At 38.9% G+C, this 13,352-nt stretch overlaps 2 protein-coding genes across 3 annotated transcripts in view; both read right to left on the reverse strand.

Annotated features, from left to right (window-relative positions):
- The window catches only part of GUCA1C (guanylate cyclase activator 1C), a 29,653-nt gene extending 28,929 nt beyond the window's left edge, over positions 1-724 (reverse strand). For both annotated transcript variants that reach the window (XM_029940885.1, XM_029940886.1), the window contains exon 1: positions 521-724. In XM_029940885.1, the coding sequence (XP_029796745.1) occupies positions 521-724 (204 nt within the window). The remainder of the gene's footprint in view (positions 1-520) is intronic.
- A 3,765-nt stretch (positions 725-4,489) lies between these two features.
- MORC1 (MORC family CW-type zinc finger 1) overlaps positions 4,490-13,352 on the reverse strand; it is a 167,228-nt gene continuing 158,365 nt past the window's right edge. Inside the window, 3 exon segments of the mRNA XM_029938704.1 lie at positions 4,490-4,559; positions 4,561-4,625; positions 7,295-7,489. Coding sequence (XP_029794564.1) covers positions 4,490-4,559; positions 4,561-4,625; positions 7,295-7,489 — 330 coding nt within the window.

Here is a 13,352-nt window from a genome sequence, read left to right on the forward strand (position 1 = left end):
TTAAAACTGTAAATTGTTTTGTTTTTCTTCCAACTAAATCGGTCAGATATGAAAAACTATTCCAGCATTCCAACTTCTGAGTACAAACAACATGTTGGCAAATTTGTATTGATTTTACCTGCCAATCTAGATGCAATCACACTTTTTACAGCAGATTCCTGTAATTTGCTTTTCTATAAAATGTCACCAACACATTAAATACTTTGAAAACAGTCTTTGTAAATCAATCTGCACTTATTAGATTTGTTTAAACGATAGCATTAGAATTCCATGCCGAGATTTAATTTGGTTCTAAAATAACTCGCTACATGCAGAACATTTCCAAGGGTGGAGAGGCTAGTTCCCAATTACTTTCATGCCGTCAGTGCTAAATGTGTTTAATGGCTCACTTACCTACAAGCCGTGGGTTCTCTGAAGACCTCCCTGTTCAGTGAGATGCACACGTTTTACCTCAGGCTATTTCACATTTTTACAGAGGGGAAAATGCAAACCATCACCAAATTAAAAGGAAAAGTCTTACCTTGTTTATGTCAAAGGTATTATAGACTTGATCAACATGTTGATTGGCCTTTGGATTCAGACCTTGCAGACCCAAGAGCGACTTAAATTCATGCAGTGTTTGCAGGCCGGATGGATATTCCCTCATAAATTTTTTGTACCATATATAGGTCTCTGTAGCAGGAACCACTTTCTGACCACCAGCTATGGATTCGCTATTTCCCATCGTGATTCGCAGTCTGCAGCTTTTTTTCAGGTTTTCACGTAAGGTCTCTCCCGATTTAGTTCCTCACTCTTAACTAGAACTGGAGGCTAACATATGCCTTTAGAAAGCTAGTCTAAACCTCTTACTGCTATAGGCTAAATAAGAATAGAAAGCCAGTGAGATTAACTCATCCGTACAGTTTTAAGACGAGGTCATTTATCGCTAACTGAAGGGATTGTGCTCACTGCCATTAAGAGATACAGTGTTCTGTGAAGGGCAGAGGCAAAATTGTCCTTGCCTTATTGTTAGCCATAAATTATGCCTACGTTGTGTGTGGGCGGGGGAGGGGTCTAAAGGAAGGAACTTTGAGTTGCATTCAGGAAGCTTGGGATTGACACATTACTTAGTTTCTCCAGTCTCACTGTCCCCATGTGTAAAAGAGTGACAAGGATATTTGCTTTTTCACACCAAAATATTGTGAAAATAAATTTAGATGTAAACAATATTAAAACCTTGGGTAAATTATACATTCTGAGTATTGTTAAAGCTAAAGGAAGTCTATGTAGAGAAGAGGGAAATGGGTAGAGGTAACCATATTACCGGTAGTAAAAATGCTGTAGATGTGGTAGGGTAGGCAGTCTGCAGATACAGGGACATACGGAACTATGTGTTCTGGCATTGTTCTGCTTTGAGAGAACGTGTGTGCAGGCATGCTCACACAGCGAGGGTGGGGCAAAGAGACAGGGAGAGAGAATCCTAAGTAGCCTCCATGCTGGCAGCACAGAGCTCAATGCAGGGCTCTCTCACAAACCGTGAGATCATGACCTGAGCAGAAATCAGGAGTCAGACGCTTAACAGACTGAGCACCCGGGAGCTCCATCTTTTTCTTTTTTTGCTGTTTCTGTCTTTTTTTGTCTCTCAAATCTGCTTTACCCAGGCCCTCTGCCTACTACTTTTGCCCCAAGCTAATCTTGTCTGAGGCAAGCCCCAGTTGCAAGGGACTTGAAAACTGAGTGAATGAGCATAAGAACTGTATCCATGGTTCAGTAATGGAAAAGAATTGCCCTGTGTGGTCCTCAAGCCACCTTGCTGCCAACCGTATGTAGGAGTCATAGAATCCCATTCTTTCCACCTAGGGTCATCTGGTCCCAAGCATGGCTATCCCCTCCTAACCTCACTCCATTCTTCCCTCATTTCTCATACTGACTCAGTTCCTAAGTCCAGTTTCTGTCTTAAGTTCTTATTCCTTAGTCCTAACTGATTACCTGTTTAAAACTCCAGGTTCCCCAAGAATTGGAGCCTTTGGGGCCTTGACAGGGAATAGGGGTGACCAGGGTGTGTGTGTGTGTGTGTGTGTGTGTGTGTGTGTGTGTGTGTGTGTATATATATAAAATTAATTTTGTTTCACACATACCTACATAGACTTTAAATAGAAAAGTTTTTGAATCCATAATTACAGTTAAATAACATGGATTCAGTAAGGTTATAGAAATCTGGAACACCTTCACTTGGGAGTGTTACCTGAAACCATTAGAGTAGGTAAGATTTCTTAGGGAGAGTAAAGGAAAGAAGATGAGATCATGAGGACTCAGTCCTGGTAGGAAAAAGGAGGAGGGTCCTGCTAGAATCTCCCAGAACCAGTCTCTGGGGAAGCCCCTGGCAGACTCTTTCTAAAGGCTGGCCAGAAGGCAGCTCAGAGGCATTGACTTCTTATCACCATTAACAGTTATTAATCATTAATTTTTAGATAAAAGGAATGGCTACTGACAATGCAAGAGGAAGGTAATTAAAATTTTCAAGGGGCCAAGAAAATCCCCTGTGAAAGGAAAATTTTGGATAAATCAAGACTACAAGGATCTGAGATCTGGAAATTGTGTTTCTTCACATAAATTATGCTTTTCAATAAATCTGTAGAATGATTACTTGCTGATCCAGGAAAAACCTTTAAAACTATTACAAATAGTATAAGAATTCTTATATTGAAAACAATATTGATATCCCAAACTCAGGAATCCTGCTACATATAATACATTAACCGGTTATAAGATAATGGGAAAAAGACTTCATTTATAAAAGGTCAAAGAATAAATCTAAATTATAATAAAATTAACTAGAATGTGCTGGACCTATTTGAAGAAAAATTTTAAATGCTAATACAGGGTACCAGTAAAGACTTAAACATACAAAAAGGCGCATTTTGGTTTTGGGTAGAAAGACTTGATATTTTAAAAAGGAAATTCTACCTTAATCTATCATAGCACCATATGCCAAATGAAATGCAAATTAAGTTTGAGGGGAGGGGATGGGTGTCAACTAAAAAAGCTAATTCTAAGTCTGGATAAGAATTAAATATGCAAAGATACAAAAGAAAATTCTCAAATATAAAATTATTGGCTATCCCTACCAAAACAACTTGGGTCCAACATGAAAAAAGATGGAACAACCAATGAAAAATAATAGACTTTTTTATAGAATTTGGCCCAAAAACAAATAGGAATTTAACATGCAGTAAAGGTGGCACTGCAGATCAGTGGGCAAGAGACTGATTATGCAGTTAGCAGTTTGAGGACAATACTGTATCTATCTGGAAACAAACACAGATTTTTAACTTACTTCTTTCACCAAATAAATTCTAGATAAATATTTAATAATATTATGATTAAAGTCATTATAACATGGTAAAATTTATTTATACTTTGAGCATGAGAATGTCTTCTCCAAACAGAACTATAAACAAGAGGAAGTTAAATTTAAAAAAGAAATTTAATCCCATATGGCTCAAAACACCAAAAAATTTTTTTAAATAAAAAATTATAAGAGGTGCCTGGGTGGATCTGTCAGTTTTATCATCGGACTCTTGATTTCAGGTCAGGTCATGATCTCACAGTTCATGGGTATGAGGCCCTCATCAAACAGGGCAAACAGCCAGAAGCCTGCTTGGGATTCTCTCTCTCTCTCTCTCTCTCTCTCTCTGCCCCTCATCCATACACACACACACACTCTCTCTCAAAAGAAATAAATAAACCTAAAAAAAGAGAAGGATGGAGCAAAGACTTTTCACTATATTCCATCTCACCTGGTCTGAATTTTGCACTATGTGTATGTACATAAAATTAAAATTATACAATTCCACAAATATAAAATGTTTTATTGCTTTTGTCCAAAGTTATAGACATATCTAAATTAGAACACTAATCACCCATCAAGGAAAATGTAAAAACACAATTCTTACATATATGTAAAATATGTTCACATTATACTTAGAAGATTTGTACTTTTACTAAAACAACAACAATAGAATTATCATATAAATAATATACTACAGTTTCTGAGGATTTATATTTTCTGCTTTATTGAGTAATGGCTGTGGTGGGGAATGGACACATGGTCTTTCCTTTTCAACATAAGTTTTAAGGGGAGGTGGCTCTGTAGTCCTTTGTATACTGATTTTGAAAACCACTGTTTTTTAGTTTTTATAGTCATTTAAGTGAAAACAAAATTTAGCCTAACTGACATGTCCATCTTTCTTAGTAGCTCAATGGGAATTGAAGAACTCCAGAAATAGTTTCTGAAATAACAAAAAGAGTTAGGGAACAGGATAGCAAATACGTAAATTGTAAGTCAGTCTCTATTTCTAAAGTACACAATTTTCTTAAGAGTTAAACAGGGCAAACTATACAGTAACAAGTGCGAAGGGAAATATTTTTTGAAAAGAATCTTCCTTTTTCTTATCAGCCTTTTTAAAAAGGGAATATCTTTCCTGACTTTTAATTTTGAAAAGTACTTTCAAGTTTTTTCTAAAGGGAGACTGTGTCCTGTATCTGCAGTCACTTTATTTAAAGCGGTCCGAAAGGGGATTATCTTCTTTAAGCAAAGCTTCTAAATAACTGTCAATCTGCTCCAGGTCTCCTGTTGGCCCTCCCTGGAAAAAAGAATCAACAATCACGGTAGGCTAAGACACTACAGGGATTATTCTTGTAATCTGGGCGGCCTCTGAGCAGTCTTCCCTGTGATTCATGTAGCAAGAAACCCACCTCACACTGGAATAATGCTTTTAATCTTTAAAAATGGTTTCGCATTTCATCTCATTTTATGTTCACAGGTGGCTAGTCAACTGGCTTTCCTTCTATTTAACTACCTGTCATATTCCTAAAGCCGCCCTGCCTCCACTTCATCCTCTGTTACAGGCTCTCTTTTCCCATTTTAAAAGTTCATGAATCTGTAGCATTACGGGCAAAACAGATGAACAGGTGAATCCTGACTTCTATGTCACTCCTCTTCTGCTGCGCCATCCTCCCCCCTTCCCCCGCCCTGGTCCCATGCCCTCATCCATCTCCTCTCTGTCCTTCCCCCACTTCTCTGGGTAATTTCACACTCTCCCTCCTGGGCTACTTAATCCATGAACAACCGGACAAACGCTACCTCTGTACTGACAAATCTCCCTCCCTAAGGGCAGCCATGGGATCAGCCTGCTCTCCGGTTGAGCTGGTTGGATAAGAGAATTCTTAGAAAGGACCTTTCAGAAACAACTGCAATTTTATGATTGTTCTCAGTGAGCGTCCGGCACCACCATCCCAGCTTCTCCATCCCTCACCTGGTTCTTTAACCTGCTTCTTCTTGGCTCCCTCTGACCGAGGCCACTGACGAGGTGGGACTGTACTGAGTCCCACCAAGTGACTGGGGTCCTGTCCTTATAGACAAGTGTAGGTGATATTCATGTTCATCTAGATTTTGATATTCACTGGCCCTGAGGGATGCCCCATGTGACCCTTCTGACACTGACGGCCCTCAGTCCATCTAATCCTTTGCTCTCTGCCTGGCAAAGCACACCTTCTTCTAGGACTTTAGGTCACCTGCTCCGTCCATCCACCTCAGATGGACGTCCATCTATCTCCTCTCTCATCTCCACTCTGTGACAGTGCATGGCTCTGGCATTCAAAGGCAGTGAAAATAGAAATTTCAAGCCAGGGATAAGAGTAAAATATATTTGGGCAGGAGTCCTTTGAGTACCTCTCCAATGATACTAGACAAAGCATGTCATAGGCTCACTCTGCAGGCTAAAGCCCTTCCCTTCCTTACCAAACTCTATGAATCGGGCCAATGAAATTTGTACAATTACTCGGCTGCTCTGTGGGAGTTCAGGGTTTGGCATAGAAGGAAGGGTAAATCATTATGCTTTCATCTTTTCTTCCTAGCTAAACATAGATTTGCTATTATGAAAACCAATAATTTTTATAAACTTTTTTTGATAGAGAGTAGTATCTAACTTTTATGTTATAGAATTTCTTTGGTCTCTCTAGTTTTTGTTAGTAAAACAACAATCATAGCTGAAAGAATCCGAAAGTGGTGTGCTCCGCATCGGACCTCTCACACATAAAAACATTTGCCACCTTTTGCAGCAAAAAGAACCACAAGGAGCTGCACTCGAATCACACTCTTCCAGCAATAAATGAACTCGAATAATGGCTTTGGTAGTATTGAAGATAGAAACACACATACAATTACCATTATGTGAAAACAGCATTAATTGTCTTTTTTTTTTAACTGAAATATTTGAGCTATTGCCTAGACCACCCAAGGTAGACAGAGGGTGGTATCTTTCTTTGGATATATACTTAAATTAAGCAAAAATATTTTCTGAGTTTCATTTCGTATTTAATATAAGAGAAATCCCAAAGAATCCAAAGGAGGTATATTTTGTGAAAGAGGAACAGGTTCACCTTGAAATGTTCACAGCGGACTAAAACCCAGGCAGCCTGGCTTCAAAGTCCAGGCTCATCATGTATACTATGCTGATGTGTGAGTTTCCTGGTCTCTCCCCAGCCCCCTGCCTGGACAAACCCTCTGCTCCTTACTCAGGGCTCTCTTTGGGCACTCAGCTCCTGCCCTCTCATCTTGCATGGCCTAGGAGGGTCTGGTCTGCTAGAAATCAATTGAGAAATCAACATTGAGCCTAGGAAGCACACAGAATTTTGTACTCAGCGTCCTCGGCTTGCTGTTGATTTCTCAATTGATTTCTAGCAACTGCAGAAAGACTTTTCAACCATGGCTATACATATTTTAATTTTTTTATGTATTCTATACAGCATTTCTATATGCTATAAAAAGATGGACTTTTCCTCATTAGCTCAACCCAACACAGCAGCCCTGTTCATGATGTGTTCATATATCCTAAAAAGATGCACAGCATACCTATACAGTGTTGCCTGACCTCTCTAACCTCTCCTCGAAGATTAGAAGAGTCTATTTTTATTTATTATTGGGATGAAAATTATATTATTTTGTTATTGATAAAATGAGGAAAAAATTTCCTAATGGAAATATGCTATTGAGGAGATGGAGTAACCAAACTATACCACGTAAAGGTTCTGATTTGTGTAAGAGGGGAAAAAAGGCAGACCTTTTAAGAATGTTCTCATGTATACTTTCAAAGTTCATTTATGTATGGCTTCAATATCCTTACACAGAGAATAAGGTCTAGGTTAAGGGACTTGTCCAAAGCCAATGGGTGGATAACGGTATCAGGAGAGGAAGCTGGCTGAGTGCTCTTTCCACATGTATATTCCTACTACTCAAAATTTCATTACTTACCAGCTGAAGTTTCTGCAAAAGTGCTGCCAGTTTTACCCGAAGATTATTCAGTTTATCTTCAGTAAGTTTTCTTTTTTGTTCACATTGTTCCAGAGATATTTCATTAACTACCCCTCTTCTATTTGCTTCATAGATAATGGACTGTATTTTTCTCTTTAGTTCTTTTTCATATTGGGCCATGTAAACATGCTGGATCTGTGAATGTTTTCAAAAACAGCTTCAGTATATTTTTAAAGTATTACTTTCCACCCTCATGTCAGTAAGCGATTCCGTATTACAATTCTGCACATACATACCAAGGGCCAATTCTCTATACCTGTGCACTACAGGTGGTCAAAATTTAAGACACGGTGATACCCTTAAGGAACCTGCAATCTGATGGAAGAGGAAGAGACCAGACGTATAATACTCCAGGAACTCTGAGGATGGGAAAGGCACACCAAGGTGAGCTTGGAGACCCTTGCTCGGAAATGGAAAAAGGACCCAGTAATGACGGATGTCATAGCTCACAGTCAATGACAGAATGGCAAGCCACTCAGGGCTTTCTAGGCAGATGATGTTGTGTTACTTATAACTCAAGTCTGTAGCATCTAAAAAGCACAGAAGCTACAGTATGAGGAATTCCTGTTCCATCACTCTCTTCATGTTCCTTATCTGGAAGCAGAATGCAGTCATATACTTAAACATATGACCCTTGCTAATTCGAGTCTTGAATGCTTTCCAAGGACTCATGCTGTGACCAAGACACTCACAGGGTAGAAAAGGTAATGGAGAGGCCGAATGCTTCAATTTCAAAATGACATTAATTGCTTGTATCAACATTTGGAGAAGGCAAGGGGATAGTCTGAGAAAAAAGATAGAGAGCAAATCCTGTTTTGATACACATTTCAATGTTTCTGTAATAAGGAGATTTCTGTATTCAGATATGGCTGGGATGCCAGGAAAACTGTAAGGTAGCCTCATTTGTCTTGTGGGTCAACCTTTGTCATTCCCACTCCTCCCCTACACTCAGTAATACCTGCAGGCCCTCCCCAGACTCTGTCTCCATCAGCATCTTTAAGCATTCATTGCCCTCATGTACTTCTCCCCTTTCTATAAAATCCTTTAAACAAAAAAACAACCCAGCTAAATATTTTGATTTCCACTTAACATTCACTAACTACTTCCTAAATTCAAAGCACTGAATTTGGCTATAGGTAATACAAACATATATAAGGTTCAGCCTTTGCCTTCAAGAAGCTTTCAGTCTTCAGAATGAGATAATACAAGTGTGCAAAAAATGTGTCTGATAGGAGAAGATGCACTGGGCCACTAGTGAGGCACGGATATTATTAGAGTTGAGAGGAGGGTACAGATTCTCCATTAAATTCAAGATCATTAAAGTCCTGACTTAAAGTATTTGACATGGATTAGTATCAATAACTTACCCTCCAATTATTTATGGTTTATATGTGCTATTAATTGGGACCCATATTAGCCTTGACATTTGACCTAAGAATTAATGAGATGCTGAAATCCTTGACCTGACTCTGCCTATTCTTACCTTACTTCCTGAGTTGCAGGCCACATTCTTCCAGGAATATACCAATCTCATTCCTGCCTCAGGCCCTCTGCCTTTCCTGCTTTCTCTTTCTGTTTGTTCAGCCCTAACCTACATAAGGCTCAATCCTTGCCTTTCAGGTCTGCACTGAAACATGGTATTCCTTGCTCACTTCGTCTAAAACAGGCTGCCCCTACCTCAACGTGCACTGTCACTGTCTATCCCCAGGCCCTATACAATTATTTTATGGTACATCACGTTTATTTATTTACATGTTTAGTATCTATCATTATGTGATGCTACATTATGCTCTGTTTGTAACCTGTCTTTCCTCAATAATGTAATCTCAATGTAAAAAAAAAAAAATGGTTTTATTCACCTCTGTATTTCCCATGCCTGCCACACAGCACTACATAGTGAGGAGTTAGGAGAGCAGACGTACGGCATTCACAGCAAGAGGATTTTAAGCACACAGGCAATCCTGCCCTGAAACCCAGGCTACATTCTGAGATCTTGGAAGGGAACCTACTTTTGAACATCCTCAATTCAACGTACAGGAAGTTGATGATTTATAAGGCAACAACCACCTCCTCCAGAAAGCTTCATAGATGCTACTTGTAGAGGCTTTAGTCCACCCCAGGGAGTGATATCTCCTATGGCCTCAAGGTGGAGGAGGGTAAATAATTCAGCTCAGCTAAAAGGAGGAGGACTGGGTCACAGATAGCTCAGATGTCACTGGCCATGCAGGGTTCTTAGTGTCCAGAATGCTAGAACTTCACAGCATTTGCCATCCTGGACAATGGCGAGGGAACACTTTTCAACAAAAGCAGCAGCAGTAGTAGTAGTAATAATGATAATAATAATAAAGTAAAATTAAAAAGAAATCTGGAAAACAACAGTATTGCTTATCAGCAATGAAAAGGAACATACTATTGATAACACTTGAATGGATGTGCAGGGCGTTACGCCAAGTCAACAAAGCCAATCTGAAAGTGACTCATGCTATATGATTCCATTTCTACAGCATTACTGAAATGACAAAATTACAGAGATGGAGAACAGAGGAGGTGCTTGTCTGTGTGCAGTGTGACTATATAGGACGGCATAGGGACATCTCTGTGGTGGTGGGAGTTCTGGATCCTGATTTTGGTGGTAGTTACACAAACCTACATATATGATAAAATGAGACAAATATTTCACCAACTTCAATTTTGTGGAATTATATAATTCCATAAGACCTAGGCATTGGGGGAAAAGGGAAAGGTATATGAGATCTATTATTTTATAATTTCCTGTGTATCTATCATTACTCAAAAAATAAAAGGTTCAAAAGATAACACTGTTAGTTGATGTTTATTTTTGAGAGACAGAGAGAGGGTGAACAGGGGAGGGGCAGACAGAGAGGGAGACACAGAATCCAAAGCAAGCTTGAGGCTATCAGCTGTCAGCACAGAGCCTGAACTGGGACTCGAACTCACGAGCTATGAGATCATGACCTGAGCTAAAGTTGGAGGCTTAGCCAGCTGAGCCACCCAGGGACCCCAAGATAACATTGTTAATACAGCATGACACAAAGAATGTTTATATAGCACACTACATTCAAAACCATATTTAGTCTTTCAAAGTTCACAATTTTGTAACCAAGCAAACTATATTTCCTTCAAACACTACCAGCCAGTTTCCTGATTTAGTCTTCTGTTTTTCTCAGGTTAACATCTCTAGAAGGTTTCTATAAAAGGTAGCAATTTTGAGAACTTTCAAAGCCCAATGTAAAAGGACTGCTGGTTGCATTAACATTTTAATTAAGATGAGTAGAGAATTTTAACAAGATGAGAAGCTTAGTTCTGCTGGTTAAACCTACTCATGTAGAGGTATTTGAGGAGGAACAAAATTGGAATTCTTTTCGAACTCTCTTAATTCAGAACAGAATTCGGATTTGAAAGAAAGGATATGCGACTGAGATTTTAATTTTTTGGCTTGAATTTAAAAAGTCAGAGTTCTAGTAGCTATGGAGCCCCAGAATCCTAAGAAGTTAAGGCAGTCCTACAAGTTATAATTCCTATACCTATATGTAGGGAACAAAATCTGTATGTACTCTATGTGTAAATACATGTGAGCATTTATGTGGGCAGGCACTACAGCAGAAACAATCAACTTTGACTCAGTGCACAAATGGTAAGGTCTAGATGCATTCAAAAGTACTGAGTGAATGCAGACAGGATACAGAATTTGGTAAGAGAGAAATTACCAACTTCAAGGTTTCTATAATCTAGTTAAGGAGAAAATAAAATAAAAGAAACAACCACAATGCAAGGCAGAAAATTTAATTAATGCTAAAATAGTTTTAAGTTTCTCTCAGAATACAGAAAGTCAAGATTAATTTCACATGGACAGACTGAGGAAGGCTTGAAATGGAAGGTAGCATTGACGAGACTCCACACAGGGTGGGCAGGATTTCAAGAGGCTAACTGTGGACTGCAAGAGTAGACATGAATGTCGTTGGGGGGCAGCATGGGGAAAGGCTAAGAGGCAGGCTCGTCTAGTAGAATGGACCAATTCCATTTTGGATGGGGCAGATGGTTTGTGAGAGAAATGAATAAAAGATGGTGGCTCAGCTCAGGTCATACAGGACCACGTGTGTGGTCATAAACAATCTCCTACCAATAGTTTTTATGGAAACCAGGGCATGGTGATCAAAGACACCTGTGACTTATCAAGGGTCCTCCTGTGCTTGGATGAAGCTATCTTTATTAAAAGTATGCTGCTTAAGCCAAGTTGCATAGATCTGTCCTCTACACGGATTTCCAAAAATGATTTTAATAATTTTTAAAACCATCCACCTAAAACTACCAATAATTAATAAAGTCCTCATAACCAAGCAATTTCATGGTGGGGAAGTCATGATTCCAATTTTGCTGTATTTTGCTTACAACATCTCTGTTTCAACAGGAACTATGGTGTCCTGACTGTTAAGATTGCTTTGATTCTTTGAATCCCACTTGCTCTAAACATTAAGAAGATTCTACTCATCAGCTCTACTAACGCTGTTCCCCTTGTATAAATACTTTTCCCTCTGACCTCCAAAACCCAACAACAACCTAGCTCTGTTACTGATTTTATAGATATTGGGAAAGTATCATTTCAAACCATATGTAAAGGACATACATAAGCCTGGATAAATTAAAATGTGTGACAACCTAATTCTTAGCAAATTTCTAAGTTTCATGGTGTGAAGTATTTAAATCAGAGTTCCCTAACCAGTAAATTAAGATCTGTGGGAAGGAGCCTAACTGGTAACTCTTCAAGCTGGCTGCCACAGATTTATGGTTGGGACAGTTCCTGATGAGACACTAATCAAGCTGCCCACCATACACCCCCTTTTCCCTGTCAGCAGCTCCCCCATATGTGTCTCCCCATGCAATGTGAAGCTCTCTAGTAAGCAAACAATAATTCTTTTATACCAAAAGGCTGAGATGCTTTGGTATGCCTATTAATAAGTAACACATACAACTCTGTCACAGGGTGAAGTCTGGGTAAGAAGATGGAAGAAAGTGATGCAGAGAATGAGCTTTGGGCGGGACGAATCTGTGTTCCAATCCTAAATCTGCTACTTATTTGCATCATGACATTGGAATATTGTCTTTCTGACCCTCTAGTTCCTCATTATTAACATAAAGACAGGGGCACCTCCCCGTGTTGTGAGAGTTAGACGAGATAATGGCTATAAAAGAACTAATTCAGTGCCTGGCTCTACTGCCTCTTGATCAACTACAGTTTTACACTCACTGATGAAAATAATATTAATGCCAAAACAAGATCAAAAACATTTTGAATGAAAACTTTGTCTTATAATCTAATCAGGAAATGTTGACAAGTATGTCTTGAGGCTGAAAAATATTCAATTACTCATTTTAAACAGATATTATTCAGAAAATAAGCTCACTCTGCAGGTGAACAATGTTATACGTAGGCACATCCTACACTTCAAATGCATTGTGATACAGCCTGTCTAAGAAGGAATCTGGCTTAGGTTCTCATTTTCATTGCAAGGTTGTCTGTTTGTATGTCATGAGGAACTTACTTCACAATTCTATTTCATTTATAAAACAAGAAAATCCAAATCTACTTCATTCCCTACGAAAGAGGTAAGGCAATGCCTCTGTTTCCATCCACTTAGTACAACTCCAAGGGGTACCGTGCACTGCCTGCAACTAGGAGAGTTTTCCAGACAATGGCTGTAAGCGTAAGTCCTTTTACTCGCATTAATTGTTCTTACAACTCCTCTTATGATGGAAAAACCATAGACTTAAAAAAAAACCTGTCAAGAGGATACTAACAAACAAAAACCAAGAAACAAAACAAAAAAGCTCCAGAGATATCAAGTTGTCCAAAATAATTAAAAACTTTAATCTACAAATGATTTCCAGTTTTGTCCAGTGTTTCAAGGATTTAATCTATTTCTTAAAGACGCAGGACGTCATCATGTTTTCTGTCCAAAATATAGACCTGCTCCAAGTA

The sequence above is a fragment of the Suricata suricatta genome, chromosome 5 (assembly GCF_006229205.1).
Source record: "Suricata suricatta isolate VVHF042 chromosome 5, meerkat_22Aug2017_6uvM2_HiC, whole genome shotgun sequence".
Taxonomy (NCBI): Eukaryota; Metazoa; Chordata; class Mammalia; order Carnivora; family Herpestidae; genus Suricata; species Suricata suricatta.